The sequence below is a fragment of the Lutra lutra genome, chromosome 12 (assembly GCF_902655055.1).
Source record: "Lutra lutra chromosome 12, mLutLut1.2, whole genome shotgun sequence".
NCBI classification, from domain to species: Eukaryota; Metazoa; Chordata; class Mammalia; order Carnivora; family Mustelidae; genus Lutra; species Lutra lutra.
The window spans coordinates 93823100-93850275 of NC_062289.1; the positions used below are offsets into that span (position 1 = coordinate 93823100).

Genomic DNA, 27176 nt, shown 5'->3' on the forward strand with positions numbered 1-27176 from the left:
AGGAAACTTAGTATGTCTTCCATATCTAGTGATACATAAGAATGGACCTCAGGCTTTGGGGCTGTTCCTTCTAGACATCAAAGTTAGGTTCCAAACCAACATTACGTATTTGTTCTCATTTCAATATGACTTGTGGAGGAAAAGCCTGCAAGAGGTGAAGCAGGGCAAGGAATGATGAAGGCCATTTTAAGGAAATTTAAAAATGTGAAATTAGTATCTAATTTTCCTTATTCCAGTTAAAACTGTTAATTTCAAGAAACTGACTTATACATACATTACTTATTAATGTTTTGTATTGCATGCGATGATGGATAAGGAGGTGAAAAGGACTCAATTAGGGGAATTCTAGGATTTTCCACTCATCCTTCTTCTATGCTCAGTTCAAGTGACGCCTCTCTGGGAAGCCCTCCACTACCCTCCCACCCCCAACTGTTTGTATACCTCTCCTTGGAGCTTTTGCTATCGTCAGCATTTTGTGTTAATTTTATTATAGCTCTTGTTACTATCTTCTCTTGTAGTTTTTCTTCCCTACTCTCTCCCTCCCTCCCTCTTTCCTTTCTTTTGGGTGAATAATATGTTATTTAGTCAGTTTTGTTTACAAGTGAAACTCTGGGAATTCAAAATTAACATCCTTGCTAGTGAACTTGTTACAGACAGCAGGAAAAGTTTTACCCTTGTGTTCCACATTGTTCCGCTATGTTTTATCCAAATGAACTTTTGTGAGTTGGCTGCCATCCAGTTTTACATGGATTCTCTTGCCCATAATTTTACTTGGGAAGACTAAGCCCTCCAGGATTGTTTGTTTGTTTATTTATTTATTTATCAAAAAAGATTTTTAAATTTATTTGACAGACAGAGATCACAAGTAGGCAGAGAGGCAGGCAGAGAGAGAGGGGGAAGCAGGCTCCCCACTGAGTAGGGAGCCCAATGTGGGGATGTGGCACTGGATCCCAGGACCCCGGGATCATGACCCAAGCTGAAGGCAGAGGCCCCAACACACTGAGCCACCCAGGCGCCCCAGCCCTCCAGGATTGTATCATGCACAACTGTCAAAGTTGAACACTTGCTTATTTTTTTTCACAGCTTTTTTGAGTTGACTCAGTCAACTCTGGGCGATAAAGACATCACACTTTCCACTGAACTTTTTCTACAGTTTATGAACTATCTGGACTTGGATTTTCTGGAAAGATTTCAATTGAGGAATGGGAACAAAAATTATAGTAGCTTTCTGATCACCAACTTAAGTTTCCTTGTCTATTGTTATATTCAACTACCTTAGCTGGGCCTTGAGTTTTGAGTTCATTTGCAGCTGAAGGAGAACTTAGGAGATGCTAGACTCTTCTGTAGCCGTTGGGCTTCGTGATATTTTGGCTCAAACGGAACATGGCCTCTCTCTTTGGTGAGCACTGGCCTAACCACTGTAGTTTCTTATTTGCTAAATTCACTTAGGAAAAAATGAGTTTATTAAAGGCCTCAATCTGAATATATTTTTGGGTTTCCTTGTGCTCAGCGCAGTGCCTGGCATATAATAGGTTTCTAGCGAGCTGTGGTTAGTCTGAAAAATTACTTGTTCCTCTCTTTAACAGTGTGTGTATGTGATCCTACAAATCTCAAACTGCTATGGTTGAAAGGAATCATTAATAATTTTCTAAAGTACAGATGGCTGTGGTGAGATTTTCTAAGTTTCAGTGTTCATATTTGTAAAATGGAGAACTGCTTATCTCATAGGTGGTTGAGAACACCACTTATTCACTATGTGATGGTGGGTCACTGATCTAAGCTTTTGGAACCAGTTTCCTTGTCTTTAAATTTGAGTTAATGTGAGGATTAAGTGTGGTAATCCATATAACCCACACGACAATGCCTGCTAATGGTAAGCACGCAATGATAATCCTATTAACGATGAAATGAAATATTAATAATGACATATATATTTTTTCTTGAGAGAGAGAGAGAGAAAGCATGTGCAAGTTGGGGAGGGGAGGAGCAGAGTGACAAGGAGACAGAGAATCTTAAGGAGGCTCTGCAAGCCTGGAGACTGAGGTGGGGCTCCATCTCACAACCCTGAAATCATGATGTGCAGGGAAACCAAGAGTCAGTTGCTAAACCCACTGAGCCACCCAGGTGCCCTGATGATGGCTTATATTAATAAATGACTTATTAACAATGAAATGAAGTGCTGTATGACGAAGTGCTGTAAAGTTATATATATATATATATTTTTTTTTTTAAAGATTTTATTTATTTATTTGACAGAGAGAGATCACAAGTAGGCAGAGAGGCAGGCAGAGAGAGAGAGAGGGAAGCAGGCTCTCTGCTCAGCAGGGAGCCCGATGCGGGACTCGATCCCAAGACCCTGAAATCATGACCTGAGCCGAAGGCAGTGGCTTAACCCACTGAGCCACCCAGGCGCCCTGTAAAGTTATATTAAATGTAGGGTTTTGTCATTATTTTTACCCTTATTCTTATTGGGAGATAAAATAAGAGCCATAAATAACTTGATATTGATACTAGAATAAGAACTATAAATTAGGGCGCCTGGGTGGCTCAGTGGGTTGAGCCACTGCCTTCGGCTCAGGTCATGATCTCAGGGTCCTGGGATCGAGTCCCGCATCGGGCTCTCTGCTCAGCGGTGAGCCTGCTTCCCTCTCTCTCTCTCTCTCTATCTGCCTGCCTCTCTACTTGTGATCTCTGTCAAATAAATAAATAAAATCTTTTAAAAAAAAAAAACTATAAATTAACCAAATAAAAAATTTCCACAGTCATTACAATGTTTGGATTCGTTATTAGTACTGGTGCATGTTATATTATTATGACTGGTGCATATTATATTATTATGCACATTAGCATACTCGTAATAAAACCTGAACTACAAGTCCCGTCATCCTTTCAAAGGCGGGGCGGCGGGGTGGGGGGAACTGGGCCCAGAATAACTGGGCCCGGATGTAGATAGAAAACTACGTTTCCCAGAGGGCGTCACTCCCACATCGCCACTATATATATAGTCCATCCGGGTTCTTCGAGATGCTGTTTGGCGACTCGTCGCCATTCCCGGAGCACGTCAGCCTCGGCCTAGAGGCGAGTGTCGGTCGCTGTGTCGGAGACACACGTCCCCGACACCAAGACAGCCAACCCTCTCCCCTGCCTCGCGGCGGGAGAGCGTGTCCGGCCGGCCGGCGGGGCTCGCGCACCCTCCCTCGCCTCCCCTTCCCCCGCAGCCTCCGCCCCGCCAGGCCCGGCCCGGACCACCGAGCCCCGGCCTCCTCCTCCTTCTCTGTCACCACCGCCGCCGCTGGGCTCGACAGCCCCGCCCGCCGCTTCTCTTCACAGTTTGAGAAGCCGAGGAAGGAAACAGGGAAAAATGTCGCCATGAAGGCCGAGAACCGCTGCCGCCGCCGACCCCCGCCGGCCCCGAACGCCATGAGCCTGGGTCCCCGCCGCGCCCGCCCCGCTCCGACCGCCGCCGCCGCCGAGGCCCCCGTTGATGCCGCAGAGCTCCCCCAACGCCGCCGCCACCGCTTCCGACATGGACAAGAACAGCGGCTCCAGCAGCTCCTCCGCCTCTTCGGGCAGCAGCAAAGGGCAACAGCCGCCCCGCTCCGCCTCGGCGGGGCCGGCCGGCGAGTCTAAACCCAAGAGCGGTAAGGGCGGTGGGAGGGAGGGGAGCGACTGTCCCTGCGGCTGGGGAGGATCCTCGCTCTTGTGTCTGCTGGGTCACCCAGGGACAGCCCACTTTTCTATTATAGTTCCCTACCTTTCTCCCCTTTTCCGTGGCTCCAATTATTTAAAAATTAAAACTTAATGGGCACTGTACAGCGTCGTTTACGTGAATCCTTGCATTAACCTTGTATTAATACGCGAAACAGATTGGTGAAGTAGGTGCTATTCTTATCCCCATTTTGCGGATGAGGAAACTGAGGTTCAGAAAAGGTAAGGTCACCCAGCCAGTGTGTGCCTCACGGCAGGCCTTAAGACCTGGTTGTCTGACTCACCAGTCCAAGCTCCTAAACCACCAAGTTGTTCTGCCCTTTAATGTTGAATTAGCATTGGATGGCATTCAAGTTTAAACAGTGGAGGGTGGGGCCCAAGGACTTTTCAAACTCAAATTTCATATTTAATAACCTGGTTTCAGATCTGTCTCTCTGTTGAACAGGATTCGTCCTCAGATGGCTTTGTTCCCTGTGGAGTAGTGGTTAAGAGCATGGGTTCTGTTTCAGTCTTTTTAGATCTGCCAGACCTTGAGCTTCCAAGTTTCCTTTTCTGTAAATGTGGAGATGATTAGAATTAAATAAATTAACTTAGGGAGCAAATGAACTAAGAGCTTAGAAGAATACCTGACACCTATTATCCACCAAATACACATCATGCCTATTTTGCTGTGTAGGTTAGAGGCCTTTTACAGGGAAGATTTTGTCATTTGTAGTTAGGCTTCTCAATATTATGACCATCATGGTGATGATAACTACCATTTATTGAGGGCTTACCATGTGCCGGGGAGTGGGGTAGGTTTATACCTCTGTTATTTATACTACAGTTATTAACCTGTCCAGTATGGTGGAATTGTTCGTTTTTTTTTCTTAACTTTATTTCATTTATTTGAGAGAGAGAGATCACAAGTAGAGAGGCAGGCAGAGAGGGGAAAGCAGGCTCCCTGCTGAGCAGAGAGCCTGATGGGAGGGCTTGATCATGACCTGAGCTGAAGGCAGAGGCTTAACACACTGAGTCACCCAGGCACCCCGGAATTGTTCATTTCTAAAGAAGGAAAAAGCCAAGAGGCCAGGAGTTTACGTGTTCGTAGAGTCTGGAATCGAATGTTCTCCATCTTACTTCAAAGCCTGTGTACAAATCTCTGCTATTTTGTGCTGTGATTATATCAGCAGGAGTAGGAAGATGTTTTCAGTGGAAGTGGAGATATGTGGCAGACAGGTGAAGATTTGAAGTCTCCAAATGTGGAGGTCCAGTTTAAAACTTTTTAAGATTTAAAAAACTATAAGGCTTAAATGCAAAGAGAAAAAACACCTGTAAGGCTGACTTGAGTTCAGAATTGATCTGTTGGATATAGCAAACTTGTTTACTTGGTACGCTGAGTGCTTCTAGAAACTGTGGAATTCCAGTGGAGTCCAGTTGTCTTATCGTAAGAGAATGCTTTAAATATCTAAGCAGGGATTAGTGTGGACTTTCAGGCAGTATTATGTAGATTAATTTGGGGGTTTTGCACACGTGTAGCTTTATCACAGATCCCTCTAGAGATAGAGGGTAGCCGGCCCTCTTGGCCAAAACTGCTGGTTTTGTGTGGTCTGAGTATTTTTCAGTGTGGTTGATAAATAACTGCTTTTGCACTCTATTCCCAGATGTAAAGATAAAGATGGTGATTTTCTGGCTATCTGGATTGTCAACTAATTTTTCTGGGCTTGCAGTAAATGCCTTGAGTTTATTCTCTAGTGAGGCAGTAGTGAAAGTGTGTGACAATCCAAAGAAGAAAACTGAAGTATTTTAAAGCATTTTACTTACTTTGTCCCTGACTTTGTATATGTTGATTAGAACTCTGATTACCTAAGAGGTTGATAGACACTTCTGTTATAGTTTGACCAGAAAATACTTGTCAGGGTTAATGTTTCAGATAAACTTGAATAGAATACTTATTGTTGGGTTCATTCTGACTAAAGTGATTTTTTTTATGACAAATACTATAGAATGCTCTTAAAACACTTGTTCACCTTCTTAATTTAAAGCTTCTGAGGAAGGAAGTAAAAACTCCCGTAAAGGATTTTTTGCTAAGTTTCATAAAAAACAGTATGCCCTCTGGTAGCATTAGGTTTTGTTTAGTATGTTAGAAAACTTGTGCATGTTTGCCATTGCCAGTGCCTACTTTCCTGGCTACTGCTGTGTACCCTTAGCAAATAGGTAGGATAGGTTTGTAGCTAAATACAGAGTTGATCAGCCATAATCCACTGCATGCGTTTAGGAACAAATCAAAGGCAGAATAAGTAGATATTAAAAATGGCTTAGGAAACGCTGGATATTAGCTAACTTTTAAGGTTGAACTGAAGAATAGCATAAGCTCCATTAAGAAAATTATAGCTAAGACCATGGCAGACATCATTTAGGACCTCTTACACAGTGATTCTAGGGAGTGGCTCTAACAAAACGGTAGGCCCAAATTCAGCATAATTCCATAAGAGGTTTCTATAGTATTTCAGAAGCTGACCCAACACTTCATGTACTCGATTCTGCTGGAAACTGTTGAAAGGACCTCTTGAGTTTCAGAGTACTGAGTTGAAGAAAGAAAGGGGAAGTTAGGTGAAAATACGTAACTTGCCTTCTTTTGTCAAAGTAACAAGAATAAGGGTTGTTCAGATTTTAAATATTTAATTCCCGTTTCCTCTCTCCCTACTTCAGGTGAAAAAAACCCTGTCTGTTCTATTTTCTAAACTGCATGACAGAAATGGTCATTTGCTTCCTAGTTACATGTTTAATACACTTGAGTCTTTGTTCCTGCAGTTGGCTTAAGTTCATGCACGCCGGAAATAGGTAAATTTGGCTCCTGGGATTTACCTGATCTTTTCTGCCAGCATGGCATACCGCAGTTTCTTTGCTTTGGCTAATTGCTTCAAACATTCACATAACATTCCTTTTCTTAGGTATATTCCTACAGCTTTGTTCCAGTAGTTCTAAGATATAATTCTAAGAACACTTAACAGTGAATAGCCTAGGAATATGGCCCAGAGGAGAAAGGTGGTTTAGGGTTTGGGGAAAGTCATTTAGAAGGAGCAAAGAAAGTAAAAAGAGGCTTTTTAGAGAGAGAGGTTATGCAGTTTATGGACAAACAATGGACCCTGGCCCAGAACCAGGCTCTTGCCCCATTCCCCTGGGTGGGGGATGATACTACCATGGAGGTTAAGGGAAGGTCAGGTATTATGAAGCAGTTATTTTGAGGTTGGTGATACGAAGCACTATCCTGACACACTTCCTCTTATTCCGGTACCAGGAGCCAGATTACTAGTGGTAATCTGCCTTGAAGAATGCTCTGGGCTGTAAATGGACCTGGAGATTTTTGATGGCTTTGAAAATTGAGGTGACTTGAGCCTTTAATAAAAACCACTTAGAGAAATCATAAAAATTTCCAGGCCTTTTGGCTGGAGTCCTTGGTTTATATGGCTTTGTTGGAAGTCTAGGGGGTGCTTTTGACAAGAATGATTTAGATATATTAATAATAGTAGTCTTCCAAATAATAATGGCAACTTCGTGCTGACCACTGTGGTAGGCATTTTACAGAAGTTTTCCCTTAATCTTCATGACATTATGAGGAGGTGGGGTAGAGGATAAGCCTCGGATCATGGACAAGAAAACTGAGGCTTTAGAGGGGGGTGAGAGTGATTTGTTCAAGTGTTTTTTTTTTTAAGAGAGGGAGAGATGGGGAGAGCTGGAGGGGAGGGGCAGAGGGAGAGAGAATTTTTTTTTTTTTAAGATTTTATTTATTTATTTGAGAGAGAGACAGTGAGAGAGAGCATAAGAGAGAGAGAGAAGGTCAAAGGGAGAAGCAGACTCTCCATGGATATGGGAGCCTAATGTGAGACTTGATCCAAGGACCCTGAGATCATGACCTGAGCCGAAGGCAGTTGCTTAACCAACTGAGCCACCCAGGCACCCGAGGGTTTTTTCTTTTTCTTTTTTTTTTTAATCCATCCATACTTCCTTCCTTCTTTTTAAAAAGAATTTCTTTATTTGACAGACAAAGCGAGAGAGGGAACAGAAACGGAGGAGTGGGAGAAGGAGAAGCAGGCGTCCCACTGAGCAGGGAGCCCAATGTGGAGCTCAGTCCCATGACCCTGGGATCATGACCTTAGCCAAAGGCAGACACTTAATGACTGAGCCACCCAGGCACCCTGAGAGAGAAAATCTTTAGCAGGCTCTGTGCCCAGTGTGGAGCCCAACATGGGGCTCGATCACACCCCTGAGATCATGACCTGAGCTGAAATCAGGAGTCAGATGTTTCACCTACTGACCCACGCAGGTGCCTCTCAAGTGAATTCTTAAGAGGTCCTAGGCAGGGGCACCCGGGTGGCTCAGTCGGGCTAAGGGAGCCAGGTTTTCCCTCACTCTTTGCTGCTCCCCCTGCTTATGCTCTCTCTCTCTGTCAGATAAATAAATAAAATCTTTAAAAAAAAAATAAGTCCTAGGCAATATTTAAATATTGCCCTTTGTATGCAGGTAACTTGGCGCTTGCCATTCTTTTTCTTTTTTAACATAAGAAATGGTTTATTATATATTTTTTAAATTTTTAAATTTTATTAACATATAATGTATTATTTGCTTCAGGGTTACAGGTCTGTGAATCATCAATCTTACACAATTCACAGCACTCACCATAACACATATCCTCCCCAATGTCCATCACCCAACCACCCTGTCCCCTCCCTCCCTCCCACCCCCCCAGCAACCCTCAGTTTGTTGGCATGTGTCATTTTTTTTTTTTTTAAGATTTTATTTATTTATTTGACAAAGAGATCACAATCAGGCAGAGAGGCAGGCAGAGAAAGTGGGGGAAGCAGGCTCCCTGCTGAGCAGAGATCCCGATTCAGGGCTGGATCCGAGGACCCTGAGACCATGACCCGAGCCGGAGGCAGAGGCTTAACCCACTGAGCCGCCCAGATGCCCTGGCACGTGTCATTTTTGATACCACTTCTCTCTTTCATTAAGAATTACTAATTTCAGCTGGATTCAATTTGTTGTCAGTTGTTTCTATAGTAAGCCCATATGTTGCCCCTCCAGAGGTGCTTGTCAACTACTCCGAGTGGGTAAGCAACTTGCTTGTGATTACAGCATGAATCAGCAGCAGAAACTTCCTGGCTGGTTTTCTGACCTCTAGGTTGTGCCACCTGTTAGAACTAGAGCTAGAAATGTTGATGATGCCAAATTATTTAACTGTGGAAAAATTTTGGCCTTTAATTTGGCAATGGAGGGAAAGACTGAGATGTGTTATTTGGTAGAGACCTTTCTGTTAGGGAGATGTGGAAGAACTGAGACATGGATTAAGGTTTCAAGTCTCTTGTTGACTCTGTGATCCTGAGTTCTGGATTTGAGTCATTTAACCAATGGTCTTGTCCATTTTGGAATGTGTCTTGATAGTCGTCCTCTATAGTTCTCAGCTCTGGCTTGTGCATCAGAATTTCTTGAGGCTCTTTTTATTTTATTTATTTATTTTTTTGAGTTTTTTTTTGTTTGTTTGTTTTTAATAGGGATGTGTGGAGCTCTTTCCTAGGGATTCTTTGATTTTTTTTTAAAGATTTTATTTATTTATTTGACAGAGAGAGGCACAGCAAGAGAGGGAACAAAAGCAGGGGGAATGGGAGAAGGAGAAGCAGGCCCTGGGATCACAACCTGAGCCGAAAGCAGGCACTCAACAACTGAACCACCCAGGCGCCCCTCTCTCTGATTTTTTAGGTCTGGATTGGGTCCTTGGACCCTGGCATCCAGTTTTAAAAGTCTCTGCGAGTGAGTCTCCTGTGCAGCCAGGACTGAGAACCACCACTTGGAAATTTATTTATTTATTTTAAAAAATATTTTATTTATTCATTTGACAGACAGAGATCACAAGTAGGCAGAGAGGCAGAGAGAGAGAGAGGAGGAAGCAGGCTCCCCGCTGAGCAGAGAGCCCGATGTGGGGCTTGATCCCAGGACCCTGAGATCATGACCTGAGCTCAAGGCAGAGGCTTAACCCACTGAGCCACCCAGGCACCCGGAAATTTAAAACTTACAGTGGAGAATATGTTTCTGCTAGGAACTTGACTTTTTCCAAAATCTGAAGCAGATCATCTTTATTGCTGTCTCCTTTCAGAGAAAGGAGGACAGATTCTAACCCCCACGTTATTCATATGTGTGTCCTGACAAGTTGTCTATGAGACATCCCAAAAATCATACTCCGAATTTTATCTCTGGGTCACAGGCCTGACTGTACCTTCAGTCTTTAGCTGCCTGTTGCCTGGGTCTAGAGATAAAGCCAGACTCACTTCAGTTATCTAACTTCATACTTTTAGGCGAGTGGAAGACAAGATGATGGAGTTTGAGCAACTAAAATCGTGATACATATGTGGTCATTTTGTAATCTGTTTTAGAAATGAGCAGTTCCCTGTCCATCAGAGAGCAGTTCTGTAAATGTGATGAAACTGTTTCCTTGCCTGTGTGGTAATAAGTGAAGAAATAAAAATAGAACTTTCTTGTTCAAATATAGAATCTGGCTTTACCTAAACTATGTAACTATTAGGTGCTTGTATTGAAGGTATTAGGGTGAAATGCGGTATCATCTGAAACAGTCTTCGGTAATGAGGTTTGGAAAATCTATGTTTTCTGTACCTGCCTGTTTTCATAAGCCCTCATTTGTTCTCATGGTAAAGTTAGCTTGGACCCTGTTCCTCTGAATTTTCTACTTATTTGAAATCTTATTATCAACTCCACAAGTAAGAACATTTGCGAGAGAACTAAAGCTTCACTTTCTGTTACCAATGATGCTGTGTTGGTCAGTAACTGTGGCTGACTGAAGTAGTAGGTGAAAGTGTAGTTCTTAAGTTCTAACTTCAGGTTAAACTCTGGTCAGTTTCCCTACCTGGGATTGAAAGGTGATTGGTAGGAGTAAACCCAGCCTGGCAGAGTTTCTGTGACCATCTGCTCTCTGCATTGCTGCCATTGCCTGTGACTGTTAGCTCGACTCCCAGGTTGTGATTTGGTCAGGTTTGGAGAGGATGGCATACCTCTCATTTAAGCCATGCTGGTGACAGGGTAAGTGTGAAGTGGTTGATTTCAAAATTCAGACTTTGATTTTATCAGCTCGTGCTTCCTTTTCTTTTCTTTCTTTCTTCTTCTTCTTCTTTTTTTTTTTTTTAAAGATTTTCTTTTATTTGACGGAGAGAGAGAGAGAGAGAGATAGATCGATAGATCACAGGTAGCAGAGCAGCAGGCTGGTGGGGGCCGGGAAGCAGCCTCCCTGGTGAGCAGGGAGCTTGATGCAGGGCTCGATCCCAGGACCCTGAGATCATGACCTGAGCTGAAGTCAGGGGCTTAACCCACTGAGCCACCCAGGTGCCCCTCCTTTTCTTTTTTTGAGGGTATCTTCACTTTGGATTTATTAATCTGCTATAAAATAAGTTGGTCATCTTACATAGAAATAATTTTTTCTAGGTACTTAGTAGTTTTCAAAACTACCCAAACGATAAGTATACAGAACTTTTTGTATACTTAAGTCAGAATCTTAGAGGGTGAGGCCTGAGCATTGGGATCCCCTAAAAGCTTATCTGGGTGATTCTTTCAAACTGGCAGGATTGGAAACCACTTGATTAGGTAAAAGTGAAGCTGCATTTCCCGAAGTTAACTGTCTTAACAGCCTGCGCCTTGCCTTTCCAGATCTGTTTCTTTTTAAAAAATATTTTATTTATTTATTTGACAGAGGCCTCACAGGTAGGCAGAGAGGCAGGCGGAGAGAGAGAAGGGCCGAGCAGAGAGCCTGATGCGGGGCTCGATCCCAGGACCCTGAGATCATGACCCAAGCCAGAGGCAGAGGCTCAACCCACTGAGCCACACAGGCACCCCTCTTTTTTCTTTTTTTAAGATTTTATTTATTTATTTGACAGAGAGCACTCAAGCATGGTGAGCAGCAGGCAGAGGGAGAGGGAGAAGCAGGCTCCCTGCTGAGCAGGGAGCCTGATGCAGGACTTGATCTCAGGACCCCAGGATCATGACCTGAGGCAAGGGCAGCCGCTTAACTGACTGAGCCACCCAGGTGCCCCTCCAGACCTGTTTCTATATATATATTTATATATATACAAACACACACGATATATATGTGTCCTTAGAAAAGATTTTTTAAATTAAGATTTTACTTTTAATTCCGGTATAGTTAACATATATTAGTTTCAGGTGTACAATATAGTGGTTCAGTAGTTGTATCTATTACTCAGTGCTTATCATGATAAGTGTACTCTTTAATCCCCTTCACCTATGTCACTCCCCCCCCTTCCCCTCTGGTAATCAGTTTGTTCGCCTTAGTTAAGAGTCTGTTTCTTGCTGTGTATGTGTATGTCTCCTTCTATTTTTCTATGAATCATATACACACACACAACACACACACACATTTTTTTTTTTTTAAGATTTTATTTATTTATTTGACGGAGGTCACAAGTAGGGAGAGAGGCAGGCAGAGAGGGGGGAAGCAGGCTCCCTGCTGAGCAGAGAGCCCAATTTGGGGCTTGATCCCAGGACCCTGGGATCGTGACCTGAGCCGAAGGCAGAGGCTTTAACCCACTGAGCCACCCAGGTGCCCCAATATGTTCTTTTCTTTTTTTTTAAGATTTTTTTATTTGACACAGAGAGAGAACACAAGCAGGGGGAGCAGCAAAGGGAGAGGGAGAAGTGCCCTTGAATTACATATTTTTAACATAACAGGATTAAGCTATATTTGGGGGAAGAAACTTTAGTTTCTGAGGCTCACGGTGGAATCCTCTTGATTTTTAAAGCACCACCTCCTTAAAGTTTGAGCGTAAGCCCAGTGGATTTCTTCATTAAGAGTCCCCCAACTTCCATTCTAAGTTTCTGCTGAAATGATAGCCATTAAATTAGTATGCAGCCTTGAATTGGTCAGATTTCCATGTTGAAATAAGATATGCTGTGAATATAGACAAATCTAAGACAGGATGGAAATCTTTTTTTTTTTTTAATTAAAAAAAATTTTTAATAAGCATATAATGTATTTTTATCCCCAGGAGTACAGGTCTGTGAATCATCAGGTTTATACACTTCACAGCACTCACCATAGCACATACCCTCCCCAATATCCATAACCCCACCCCCTCTCCCTCCTCCGCCCCCCCCCCAGCAACCCTCAGTTTGTTTTGTGATATTAAGAGTCACTTATGGTTTGTTCCCCTCCCGATCCCATCTTGTTTCATTTATTCTTTTCCTACCCCCCAAACTCCCTATGTTGCATCTCCACTTCCTCATATCAGGGAGATCATGATAGTTGTCTTTCTCCGATTGACTTATTTCACTAAGCATGATACCTTCTAGTTCCATCCATGTGGCAGGACAGAAATCTTTTTAAAATAAAATAAATTTTAGGGGCGCCTGGGTGGCTCAGTGGGTTAAAGCCTCTGCCTTCGGCTTGGGTCATGATCCCAGGGTCCTGGGATCGAGCCCCGCATCGGGCTCTCTGCTCAGAAGTGAGCCTGCTTCCCCCCATCTCTCTCTCTCTGCCTACCTTTCTGCCTACTTGTGATCTCTGTCTGTCCAATAAATAAATAAAATCTTTAAAAATAAAATAAAATAAAATAAATTTTATTCTGAAGGTGCCTGGATGGCTTAGTCAGCCAAGCGTCTGCCTTCAGCCCAGGTCATGATCCCAGGGTCCTGGGATCGAGTACCGCAGCCCCACATCGTGGGGAGTCTGCTTCTCCCTCTCCCTCTGCGCGCCCCCTCACTTGTTCTCTCTCATGTTCTCTCTCAAATAAAACCTTTAAAAAAACAAATTTTATTCTGAGATTAAAAAAAAAAGACAACATGGAATGGGCAAAGGGAAAAGAAAGATAAAGTAGTCTTTTTTTGTCCTAAGACTAATTTGGGGACCTCTTCTACCTTTAGTTATTTAGGTTTATATTGTCTTCAAATAGGTTTCATTTTCCCTTTTTTTTTTTTTTTTTTGCTGGTAAACTTTGGCACATGTTAAATGTGTCTTGTCAGGATTTTTCTTTCAATTGGGGACAAAACAATCTATGCAGTTCAACTCCCAAGTAGAAAATATGGGGCAAAGAATAAAAACAAGTGTTCTTTTTTTTTTTTTTTCTTGGTTAAGATTTTATTTATTTGACACACAGAGAGAGAGATTACAAGTAGGCAGAGCAGCAGACAGAGAGGGCGGGGGGGGGGGGGAAGCAGGCCCCCTGCTGAGCAGAAAGCCTAATGCGATGTGATGTGGGGCTTGATCCCAGGACCCTGAGATCATGACCTGAGCCGAAGTCAGGGGCTTAACCCACTGAGCCACCCAGGCGCCCCCAAAACAAGTGTTCTTTTTTTTTTTTTTTTTAAGATTTTATTTATTTATTTATTTCACAGAGAGAGATCACAAGTAGGCAGAGAGGCAGGCAGAGAGAGAGATAGAGGAGGAAGCAGGTTCTCCCCTGAGCAGAGAGCCCGATGCAGGACTCGATCCCAGGATCCTGAGATCATGACCAGAGCCGAAGGCAGAGGCTTAACCCATTGAGCCACCCAGGCGCCCCACAAGTGTTCTTTATACAAAATACAAATGGTCAACAGATTGAAAAAGTATTTGTTGCTACTCGTCAGAGAAAATAAAATTTATTTATTTATTTATTTTTTAAAGATTTTATTTATTTATTTGACAGACAGAGATCACAAGTAGGCAGAGAGGCAGGCAGAGAGAGAGGAAAGGAAGCAGGCTCCCCGCTGAGCAGAGAGCCCGACGCGGGACTCGATCCCAGGACCCTGAGATCATGACCTGAGCCGAAGGCAGCGGCTTAACCCACTGAGCCACCCAGGCGCCCAAAGATAAAATTTAAAACAAGAATTTTGACCCTTCAGTTTAACAAAGTTTATTCAACTGGGCATTGTCAATAGTGACCTAGTGACCTAGACCTAGACTTTTCTCTGTTACAGTGTTGTTAAAATGTAAATAAATAGGTACAATGGTTTTAGAAAGAAACTTGAGAATGTATAAAAGGCTTTAATGATCATACTTAATCTGCTGATTTCATTTTGAGAATTTGACATGATCGTACACACAGTCCTCAAGACGCTCCCAGTGCTAACTAGCTAACTAGAAACCACCTAAATATATAGCAGTAGGGGATTGGTTATATTCTATTATAAGCATATGGTAGACTGTGCAGCCATTAACTATTCTTTGAAGACTAGAGATGCATGAAAATGCTCATGGAGTAATAGAAGACAGTGTATTTTATTATGTCTGTCATTTTGTGAGAGACGTGGCCAGTGTATGAAATGGAGAGTAAAAGGAAATTATGCACTGTGTGTATTTGGTATTCTATGGATAGGGGCAAATTTAAATTATTCTTCCAGATTTCAAAATTGAACATATGTTCTTATGACTGGAGGAAAAAAGCAAGAAATATATTAAAATTTTTTTTCTCAGATTTTACTTGAGGGGGGGAAGAGAGAGTGAGCCAGGGGGAGGACAAAGAGAGAAGGAGAGAGAATCTTAAGCAGACTCCATATGAAGCTGCGGGGATCAGTCTCACAACCCTGAGATCATGACCTGAGTGGAAACCAAGAGTCGGATGCTTGACTGAACCACCCAGGCGCTCCAAGAAATGTTTTTAAAAAGAATATGACTCATGCTGATCTTAATATGTTTTTAGAACTCAACTTCTTTTGTTTTGTCAATTTAATGGCTTCTCAGTTTGATGTCTAGTGTATATGTAAATATTGTTTTGCTTTTATGCCTTTTGAATGTACCTGCTAGAGCCTAGGCCAAGCCTTTGCACTATAGAATCTAGTTATGTTGTAGTAATTTAAGGAAAATAATGTCTTCTATCCTGCTTCCAGATAAAATACTTTTCCCTCATAGATTTAGGCTGACCCCCCCCTTTTTTTTTTTTTTATTAAAAATTTTTTTTAAAAGTAGGGTGTATGGCCAACATGGTGCTCCCAAACTTAGGACCCGTAGATCAAGAGTTGCATGCCCTGTGGACTGAGCCATCCTGAGTGCCCCAGGCACTTTTTAATCACTTCATCTAAGTGGACTTTTTTAAGGGTTAAAAACCCTTTACAGGTTAAACCCTGTAAAAAAGAGAGATATTGTGAACTAAAAATCTCTGGTTTCATTTGCATTTGTATCCCTCCTGAAGGAGGGACCCTTCAGGCTTTGGCATTTAAAAAAAAAAGTTGGGGGGCGCCTGGGTGGCTCAGTGGGTTAAAGTCTCTGCCTGCCTTCGGCTCGGGTCATGATCCCAGGGTCCTGGGATCAGGTCCCACATTGGGCTCTCTGCTTGGCGGGGAGCCTGCTTCCTCCTCTCTCTCTGCCTGCCTCTCTGACTACATGTGATCTCTGTCTGTCAAATAAATAAATTTAAAAAATAAATAAAATAAAAAATAAAAAAAATTTGGGACACCTGGGTGGCTCAGTGGGTTGAGCATCTGCCTTCTGCTGGGGTTGTGATCCTGGGGTCCTGGGATGGAGCCCCTGCATTGGGCTCCTTGCTCAGTGGGCAGTCTGCTTCTGCTGCTCCCTCTCCTCCTGCTCATGCTTCCTCACGTGTTTTCTCTCTCTCTCTCTCTCTCACTTGATTACTCTCTCAAATAAATAAGTAAATACAATCTGTAACAAAAATAAAGAGCCAAAGTAAAAACCACCTTACTGTGAGTTGTCTTGCCCAAAGCTCTGGCCCAAACCGAGATTTCTTATTAGAGGTTGTGGAAGGGTCTGTTAACCTTTATTTTTATTTTTAAAGATTTTATTTTCCTAAAACCCTGAGATCAAGAGTCCCAGGCTCTTCTGACTGAGCCAGCCAGGTATCCCTGTTAGTTTATTTTTAAAAGATTTTTTTTAGGTAGTGTCTACCTGATGGGGATGCTTGAACCTACAACCCCAAGATAAAGCATCACATGCTCTTCCAACTGATCCTCCAGGAGCCCTGTGTATCATTTCTTAACTAATTCTTTGCCTTTCTTGCTTTCAGATGGAAAGAACTCAAGTGGATCCAAGCGTTTTAATCGCAAACGTGAACCTTCCTATCCCAAAAATGAAAATTTTAGCAACCAGTCCCGTCGCTCCAATTCACAGAAAAGCAAAACTTTTAACAAGATGCCTCCACAGAGGGGCGGCGGCAGCAGCAAAGTCTTTAGCTCTTCTTTTAATGGTGGAAGACGAGATGAGGTATGGAATTTAAGAATGGTCTTTCTAAAATAAGAAGCATGAGCTCTGATTCCGCCCCCCTCCCCCAGGTTTATCAGTAGTTGGTGAGGAGAGAAACATGAAAAAGTAAATAACCAAAGCAGTCTTGAATAGTTGAGGATTAACTAGGTTTGGAACTTTGCCTCCTTTTTTCCCTTGAAAGTTATGGAAATTTCCTTGGTGGAGGAAGACATTATCCTGGATTGTGAGAAATCACAGCAAATTTGGGGTACCTTACTTTGTATAGTCCTTCTGTCATCACTCCTGAATTAGAGGTACCTCTTAAATATTTAGGTAATAAAGTGACTTCAGTTAATTAATGACATTTGCCCTGTAGTATCTAGCAGAATGCACAATGCTGGGGCACCTGGGTGGCTCAGTGGGTTAAGCCGCTGCCTTCGGCTCAGGTCATGATCTCAGGGTCCTGGGATCGAGTCCCGAATCGGGCTCTCTGCTCGGCAGGGAGCCTGCTTCCCTCTCTCTCTCTCTCTCTGCCTGCCTCTCTGTCTACTTGTGATCTCTCTCTGTCAAATAAATAAATAAAATCTTAAAAAAACAAAACAAAGCAAAACAGAATGCACAATGCTATATCCTTAGTCCCAGGTACTCTGATTTTAGGAGTTTCTTAGGTATCCTTTTGTAAGTCCATAAAGACTTCCTTAAGAGGTAGTTAATTGTAGCATTGTTGGTAGTTAGAAAATCTAGGAAACAACCTTAATTAGCAAGGGACTGGTTAAATTGTCTTCCTGTTTGAATGTTCTATATTATGTAACCATTATAGAATAAGACACATTTAATGTATTTATAGAAGAATTCATTCATTCACCAAGAATTTAGTTCTCTTCTGGTGTGTATCAGATACTGTTCAGTTTGGAATACAATACTGAGTGGAATATTGTCCCTCTGGAGCTTATATTCTAGTTCAGGGAGATAATAAATGATTATACACTTGAACCTTGAAAAACACAGGTTTGGACTGCATGGGTCCACTTATGTGGATTTTTAAAAAAATAAATATAATACAGTACTGTAAATGTGTTTTGATTTTCTCTCCTTTTTTAAGATTTTATTTATTGAGAGAGTGTGTGAGTAGGGAGAGGGGCAGAGGGAGAGAGAATCTCATGCAGACTCCATGCTGAGCATGGAGCCTGACATGGGGCTTGATCCTATAACCCTGAGATCATGAGCTGAGCTGAAATCAAGAGTTGGACGCTTAACCGACTGAGCCACCTAGGTGTCTTTGTTTTGATTTTCTTTCTTTCTTTCTTTCTTTCTTTTTTTTTTAAAAGATTTTATTTATTTTATTTATTTGACAGAGATCACAAGTAGGCAGAGAGGTTGGTGGGGCGGGGGGAAGCAGGCTTCCTGCCGAGCAGAGAGCCTGATGTGGGGCTCGATCCCATGACCTGAGCCGAAGGCAGAGGGTTTAACCCACTGAGCCACCCAGGCGCCCTTTGTTTTGATTTTCTTAATGACATTTCCTTTTCTCTAGCTTTATTTTAAAAATACGATGTATAATACCTATGATATATAAAATATGCGTTGAGTGTTTGTTATTGGTAAGGCTTCCAGTTAACAGTAGGTTATTAGCAGTTAAGTTTTTGGGGGAGTCAGCAGTCATACCTGGCCTTTTGATTGTGCAGGCAGTAGGTGCTTCTAATGCCTGCATTGTTGAGGGGTCATCTGTATAATAAATCTGAAGGTAAGTGCTTACCGAATTGACAAAAAGTAGACTGAGAGAGTTAGGATAGAGAATAACGAAGAATACAATTTTATTTTTTATTTTTTTAAAGAGTTTACTTATTTGAGGGCGCCTAGGTGGCTCAGTTGTTGGGCATCTGCCTTTGACTCAAGATACCGGAGTCCCGGGATTGAGCCCCACATTGGGCTCCCTGCTCAGCAGGGAGCCTGCTTCTCTCTCTACTTCTCCCCCAGCTTCTGTTCCCTTTCTCGCTGTGTCTCTGTCAAATAAATAAAATCTTAAAAAAAAAAATTATTTGAGAGAGCATGCATGAGTGTGTGTGGGGCTGGGAGAGGCAGAGGCAGACTCTCCCCGCTGAGCAGGGAGCCTGATGTGGGGCTCCATCTCAGGACCTCGGGATCATGACCTGAGCTGAAGGCACATGGTTAACTAACTGAGCCATCCAGGCTCCCCAAGGGTACGGTTTTAGAAGGTGCCTAAGGAAAGCTGCTCTCGAGGAGGTGAAGTGTGAGTAGAGTCCTAAACGAGCATGGGAGCACACCATACAGTTTTGAGGAAGAGTGTCTTAGCCAGAAGGAACAACAAGTGCACAAGCAGTAAGGGATCAGAGGTGGTAATGTTTTTGGCTTGAGGTAAAACAAGTAGGCTTCCCTGGGAGGAGGAGGAGGAGTAGGGAATGAAGCTAAAGAATGGGAAGGAGGGGTCAGATCATGTGGGGCCTTGCAGGACTTTGCCTTTTGTTCGGAGAGATGGGAAGCCATCAGGGGTTTATGAAGAGAAGTGCTGTAATCTGACATGGAATTTTAAAAGGGAGTGTGGAACCAAGGAGGTTAGTTAGGAGGCTGTTAAGATGTTTCTGGTGAGAGTGATGGAAACTTTGAAACAGCGATAGTTGGTGAGAGGTGTGCCCTTTGGGCTAATGTTTGAAGGTAGAGCCAACATGACTTTTTTTTTTTTTTTTAAAGATTTTATTTATTTATTTGACAGACGGAGATCACAAGTAGGCAGAGAGGCAGGCAGAGAGAGAGAGGAGGAAGCAGGCTCCCCGCTGAGCAGAGATCCCAGGACCCTGGGATCATGATCTGAGCCGAAGGCAGAGGCTTTAACCCACTGAGCCACCCAGGCGCCCCCAACATGACTTTTTTAATATGTTAGATATGGGGTCTGAGCAGAGTAAAAAATGAATGTTTTTGGCAGGAGTTCAATTCAAATATCATATGCTGAAATGTGGAAGATTTCCAGAGGAGTACAGGGTTTGGGGGTGGTGGGGTGGGAAGGGGAGTTGAGATAAAGAACTTCGTTTTGGAAATACATTTATGTGAAGAGGTTTACTGGATTTCTTTTTTCTTTTCTTTTTTTTTTTTTTAAGATTTTATTTATTTATTTGACAGTGATCACAAGTAGGCAGAGAGGCAGGCGGGGGTACAGGGGGAAGCAGGCTCCCTGCTGAGCAGAAAGCTGGATGCAGGGCTCAACCCCAGGACCCAACGATCATGACCTGAACTGAAGGCAGAGGCTTAACCCACTGAGCCACCCAGGCGCCCCAGTTTACTGGATTTCTAAGTAGAGATAGGCAGTTAATGGGATCTGGACTTGAAGGGAGAGACCCAGGCTAGAGCTAGGTGTCTGTGTGCATTTGGTGTTTGCAGCTGTGGAACTAAGTGAGATCATTAAGGAGTGAGTTGCTGCAGAAAGGGAAGAGATTTAAGGACTGAGGCTTGAGTCAGGATCATGAGGGATCAGCGAAAAGGGAGGAAGGGAACTGAAAGCCATTTGGAGAAAGTAGTTAGTTTTGCCCTGTGCGGATAGGCAGAAAATGAGGACTGAAAGTGGACCAGTAGATTTTATAAATAGGAACGTAAGTTGGTTGACTAGTAGATTTGATAATAGGAAGGTAGGTTGTTGGCCTTGAGCTGCTTTGGTGGAGTGGCAAGGATAAAAACCTGATTGGCATAGATTTAGAGAAAATGAAAGACAGGGAGGAAGGAATAGCAAGTTTAGATAGTACTTTCTGGTGGCTTTGCTCTAAAGGGGAGCAGAGAGGTGAGGCAGTAGCTTGAGGGAGTGTGAAGTCCAGAGGTTTTAAAGTTAGAGAAATTATATCATATCTCTGGTAATAGGATTGTCCTGTGAGGGGGGAACATGATGCAGAGAAAAGGGGGAGAATTGCTATAACAGTGTCCTTGAGTCCTTGAGGAGTTGGGATCTTGTGTACAAGTGGCTTAGATAAGAGCTTTGCCTGTTCATCCCTCAGTACACAGGAGGAGGACAGAGTACCTGGTAGGAGGATGTAGGAATTCTTTTTTGATTGTTCTTATTGTCTTGGTGAAGTATGGAAGATGAGCTGAGAGAGGAGCCTTGGAAGCCTTGAGGAATGGAATTGTCTGGGTGACTGGGGAATTAAGTGGGTACAGAATTGTCATTTGGTTGTGGTAATATTGCCAGGCAGCCTAAGGGCCTACTTCAGTGAGACTGGTTGCTGTGGTGTGGTTGTGTTCTTGTGTATAACTCTCTGGTGCTGGTATGGAAATACATAGGCAGAGTTGGATTAATCGGGGTTTTGCCAGGTGAGTACAGATGACCAAAGAGAAGGGGTAAATGGACCATAGGATCTACTCCAAGTAAGGAAACAAAATTGTAGGGGTGGGTCGGATCACTGTTTTGGAGATCCCAGTGGGGCTGAAGAATTGTGGATTCAGACCTGAAGGGAACAAACTAGGAAAGGAGGGAGTTGCTGCTTGGATGTTGGAAGAGATGTGATTATTATCCTTAATGGTCTAGATGTAGAGCAGTGCTGTCCAGTAGAAATGCAGGCCAGTTACATAATTGAAACTTTTCTAGTTGCCACATTAAAAAAGTAAAGAAATGGTAAAATTAATTTTTATGTTTTTATTCAGTATAGCTAAAATGGTATTTCATGTGTGGCACTGGCTAGTAGTGGTTGCTGTATAGGATGGCACAGATCTAGATGGTATGTCCTTGGGAACTGGGTGTCTGAGGTAGAGTGAAGGGCAAGCTAATTGGAGGAGGTGAGGGTCAAGGAACTGAGAAGTCAGTGTTTTGGAAGGATAATTTTTTTTTTTTAAGATTTTATTTATTTATCTGACAGAGATCACAAGTAGGCAGAGAGGTAGGCAGAGAGAGAGGAAGGGAAGCAGGCTCCCCGCTGAGCAGAGAGCCAGATGTGGGCTTGATCCCAGGACCCTGGAATTATGACCTGAGCCGAAGGCAGAGGCATTAACCCACTGAGCCACCCAGGCGCCCCTGGAAGAATAATTTATCAGGAATTGTGATGGGCAGTAATGGAGAGGATGGCATTGGGCCAACTAGGATAACAAGGTGATGATAGAAGGTTGAAGGTGTGGAGGATTTTGCTGAGTGAGCACAATCTCTTATGTAGGGTTGGGGCATTGGGGGTATAAGACTGATGAGGGAATAGAAGAGGCACATGGAAATGAGCATCCAGGGGTTGAGAGACAACAGAGGACTGGAAGCCCTGAGCTTCCTGTGGTGAGTTACATAAATAGTGGGAGGTGTTGTCTCCCGGGATCTTTTGTTGAGATGAAAGGAAATTGTTTATGGTTTGTCACTTAATTATAAGGGTCTTGTACTATGGTTTATATGCATTGGATATCTGAGGCCATATTGGTTGCTTCTGCAATGTAAGGTATTTTTCACCATTTCTGTACTCTTTAGATTTTCTTTTTTTATGATTTTATTTATTTAGAGAGTGAGCATGAGCAGGGGCAGGAGGAGAGGGAGAGTGAGTCTCAGGCAGACTCTGTGCCGAATGTGGAGCCTGAGTGAGGCTCCATCTCACAACCCTGAGATCATAACCTGAGCCAAAATCAGGAGTTGGATGCTTAACTGACTGAGCCACCTGGGCACGCCTGTATTCTTCATGATGTGTAGGTGCTGTTTACTAATCTCTAAATTTGACTAAGTAACAAATGCCTTAAATTTGCTTTTCCTTTGACCTAGTAATTCCTACTATACATTCAGAAGAAATAACTAATTTGTACATGGCCAAATATTTGTGCACAAAGATCTATTAAAAAATAGGTTTATCATAACATTATTTTGTTACAGAGGAGAAGCTATAAACAGTGTGTCCTACGTGGGGCATTATAGTATACTTAAATGATGTAGTGGTATATAGCTGTTTAAAGTGACTATATACTAATATGACTGATGTGGCAAAGTGTTTTTAACATCAGTTGAGATACTGGGATTAGGAAATGGACTAGCTGGGGCATCGGGGTGGCTCTGTCATGTGTCTGCCTTTGGCTCAGGTCATGATCCCAAGGGTCCTGGGATCGAGCCCCACATCGGACTCCCTGCTCGGTGGGAAGCCTGCTGTTCCCTCTCTAGCTGTGTCTCTCTCTGTCAAATAAATAAGTAAAATCTTAAAAAAAAAAAAAAGAAGAAGAAAGAAAGGAATGCACTAGCTGACTTATAACAGGTGTCTTCCATTTCAATTTGGGAATGTTAAGAGAGCCAAAAAAAGGGGCTCCTGGATGGCTCAGTTGGCTAAGCGTCTTTCTGCAGCTCAGGTCATGATCCCAGGGTCCTGGGATTGAGCCCCACATTGGGGCTCAGTGGGGACCCTGTGTCTCCCTCTCCCTTTGCTTACTGCTTCCCCTGCTCTTCTCACTTGTTCTCTGTTAAAAAAATAAATGAAACCTTTTTAAAAAATTTATTTATCTTTTTTTAATTTATCTTCTTTAAAAAAAAATATTTATTTATTTGAGAGAGAGAGAGCACAAGTAGGTAGAGTGGCAGGCAGAGGGAGAGGGAGAAGCAGGCTCTTTGCTGAGCGGGGAGCCCGATAGGGGACTCGATCCCAGAATCCTGGGATCATGACCCGAGCCGAAGGCATCCGCTTAACCGACTGAGCCACCCAGGTGCCCAATAAAGAAAATCTTAAAAAGCAAAAACAAACTGAAAAAGCCCAACATGATTTCTTCCATCTTTGTGTGCAGTGGTATTTCGCCCATGTGATTTCTTGCCACTTTCTAAACTGCTTCTGAATCTGCCGATTGGGTTTATTTCTGGACACAGAGGTAGTCTGCCTACATGTTCTAATTCCGTCAGTTTTAATTAACAACGAATAGCAGTGTGTGTCTTAGACAGGAGGTCTCTGGCAGGATCCTGAAGCCCATGGCCGTTAGCACCTGCCTGCGAGCTGCCTCCAGAGTATAGTTCCACAGACTCGCTTTTGCCAGAAACAAACCAAAGAACAGGTAGCTAGTAAGAGTAAAGGTGGAGGAGTCCTCTGGGACTGTCAAAAGATTAATCCAGTAAATAAATCTTTGTGCTTCAAGAGAGCTAGGAGTTCTGTTGGGTTTTGTCACTTAATGGTTAATTGCCTTTTCACAGGGCAGGCTGAGCAGTTGAAGTAATTGTATGTTCAAGGCTCTGGTCCCCCTCTTCACTCCCACCCACCTTTTGGTGGACTTTTTGTATTACCTTCTCCTAGGAAGATTGTTTACTTTAAGCCTGTGTTTCATTTAGTAAGTATTTTAAGCCATGTAGAAGGAGGGATTGTGCTAGTTTCTGCTATAAGTCAGTAATAATCTGAAATGCTTGATTCATTCTTGTTCTAGGTAGCAGAGGCTCAAAGGGCAGAGTTTAGCCCTGCCCAGTTCTCTGGTCCGAAGAAGATCAATTTGAACCATTTGTTGAATTTCACTTTTGAACCCCGTGGCCAGGCGGGTCACTTTGAAGGCGGTGGACATGGCAGCTGGGGAAAAAGGAACAAGTGGGGGCATAAGCCTTTTAACAAGGAACTCTTTTTACAGGCCAAGTGAGTATGTCAACTCTTAGGAGGAAAGTGCAGTTGAGCCTCTGGGCAGTTGCTGGAGCTGAGAAGCAGCTTTTATTTTATTTCTTTAGAAGCAGCTTCTTTTATATTATTTCATGTAAAAATTTATTTATTTGAGAGAGAGAGAGAGAGAGCACGAACAGGGTGAGGGGCAGAGGGAGAAGCAGACCTCCCCTCTGAGCAGGGAGTCTGACACAGGGCTCCATCTCAGAACCCTGGGATCATGACCTGAGCCAAAGGCAGACGCTCAACTGATTGAGCTGTGCAGGTGCCCCAGCAGAAGCTTCTTTTAAATTGCTGTGGGAGAGAGGTAGAAAAGGATTTGGTTTGGTTCTTTTTCTCCTCTCTCTCTCGTTTTGAGGGGGGTGGCAAGTGTTGAAAAACAACTTTTCAAGCAGATGTTATTGGTGCTTAAAAGAATATATTACTTAAATATATTAATAAGTGCTAAAATTAAATAATGCTTTAGTGTCATGATGTAGTAAAAGTTTTCTTTTGAATTGGACCCAGATTTAAATCTTATTTTGGTAATTTGTACAAAATTTTATTTTGGTAATTAGGTAATTTGTTTATCCACTTTGAGACTCCGCTTCCTCCTATAAAGGAGGAAAGTGAATGACAGGGTTGGAGTGTTTGGCATATATTTGCTCAAATACTGATTGCCTTTTGTTTCCTTTTGTGTGTCATTAGTTATAATGTAAGATTTGACCTTGGATCTAGACTCAAATAACTGGTTAGTACTTTATATAAATTGGTAATCAAATGATTGAGTGAGAATAGGCTTTCTCCTGCCTTGAAGATTAGCTGTGCGCCGGGTTTCTCACAGGGCGGAAGGAAATCTGGCTTCCTGCTGATTGATGGAGCCATAGTCAGGGTTAATTTTAGCCCAAGGGAGGCCTACAGCAGCTTGGCTGGGCTTAGGAGCAGAAGTAATAGAGTTCATGGATTTAGACTCCCTACTTGCCAAGCTCTGGATTCCCTCCAGAGCCAGGGCTAAAAACTGAGGCCGAACTCTTAGTTCTGTGCTTCACAAACCATGGCTGCTAATGGCCTGTATTTGATTACTAAGTGAAGGAAGTAAAAGACTTTTTGGTGATGGCATGTCAGTGGATTCTGACAGTCTGCCTTTTCCTTGTCTTTTTCCCTATTTCCAGCTGCCAATTTGTAGTATCTGAAGACCAAGACTACACAGTTCATTTTGCTGATCCTGATACCTTAGTCAACTGGGACTTTGTGGAACAAGTGGTGAGTAGCTCATCTAAGCGGGGGAGAGAACTAAAGAAATGGACCGTGGTGACACAGCAGCTGTTGGCTGGTTTCACTGTTGATAACGTTTTTCTGCATGGCCGCACTGTAGACATTCCCCAGAGATCAGTGCTGGTTTCTCCTGGACTTCATTTTGTGCACTTCTATTGGCTGGCCTGCAGGATTGGGAAATTGGAGGACTCTCATCTAAAAGGTATATAAAAGCAGTGCTATCTACAACCTCTCCCGGGAAGAAGTAACTAGGGAAATAGATGAAGAACTCTGGTTACCCTCCTGACCTAGAATGGGCTCATGGATATGGCTTCATTGGTAGCCATTTGTAGTAATCTGTTAGGCCTCAGTCTTGTGGCAGGTGAATGAGCCACTAGCTGCACTGCTGTCTAAGCCACTGCTGCATTTTCTTTTCTGCTGAAGTTGGGAGCTTTGGGTATTCTCTTGCTCTTAGCTTATAGAGATGTAGAATACTTTTCAAAACTAAAGGCCTCGGGGTGCCTGTGTGGCTCAGTGGGTTAAAGCCTCTGCCTTTGGCTTAGGTCACGATCCCAGGGTTCTGGGATCGAGCCCTGCTTCGGGCTCTCTCCTCAGCTGGGAGCCTGCTTCCCTTCCTTTCTCTCTGCCTGCCTCTCTGTGTACTTGTGATCTGTCAAGTAAAGAAATAAAATCTTTAAAAAAAAAAAACCCAAAAAACTAAAGGCCTCAAAGCCTGGCTTCCCATTAAGTATGAAAATTCATAAAATCATCAGAAAATGACGAGTCCAGGGGTGCCTGGGTGGCTCAGTCATTGGGCGTCTGCTTTCGGCTCGGGTCATGATCCTGGGGTTCTGGGATTGAGCCGCTAGGCGGGGAGCCTGCTTCTCCCTCTCTAGCTCCTCCTGCTTGTGTTCCCTCTCTCCCTATCTCTTTCTGTCAAATAAATAAAAATCTTAAAAAAAAAAAAGAAAATGACGAGTCCTATGAAGACTAAGTTTTATATTCATTGGTTAAAAAAAAAGAGAGGCATATAAAGTGAAAATCTCATTGACTCCTCTGTTGGAAAATTACTGGTACCTTACTTCTTGATCTTTTGTATGCCTTTGTGTATGTGTATATATCTTTTTTTTATAAATGGGATCATAGGGGTGCCTGGGTGGCTCAGTTAAGTGTTTGCCTTCGGCTCAGGTCACAATCCCAGGATCCTGGGATTGAGTCTGACATTGGGCTCCCTGCTCAGTGGGGAGCCTGCCTCTCCCACTTCCCCCTGCTTGTGTTCTCTCTTTCTAATAAATAAGTAAATAAAATCTTTTAAAGAAAGTGGGATCATATATTGATTTCTGTCACTTTTTCCCTTTGTGGAACTCCTAAAATACTTGTATACTTATTTTATGTGTGTGTGTGTGTACACATATATATATTTTTTAAGATTTATTTCCTGGGGCGCCTGGGTGGCTCAGTGGGTTAAAGCCTCTGCCTTCGGCTCAGGTCATAGTCCC

General features: G+C 43.0%; 1 protein-coding gene and 1 pseudogene across 2 annotated transcripts in view; one reads left to right on the forward strand and one right to left on the reverse strand.

The window, feature by feature from the left end:
• Positions 1-566: 566 nt before the first annotated feature.
• Positions 567-3422, reverse strand: LOC125081815 (40S ribosomal protein S7-like; annotated as a pseudogene).
• The window catches only part of RNF10 (ring finger protein 10), a 41953-nt gene continuing 17793 nt past the window's right edge, over positions 3017-27176 (forward strand). For both annotated transcript variants that reach the window (XM_047696938.1, XM_047696939.1), the window contains exons 1-4: positions 3017-3641; positions 16701-16897; positions 24224-24423; positions 25596-25686. In XM_047696938.1, the coding sequence (XP_047552894.1) occupies positions 3485-3641; positions 16701-16897; positions 24224-24423; positions 25596-25686 (645 nt within the window). In that variant the 5' untranslated portion in view covers positions 3017-3484. The remainder of the gene's footprint in view (positions 3642-16700; positions 16898-24223; positions 24424-25595; positions 25687-27176) is intronic.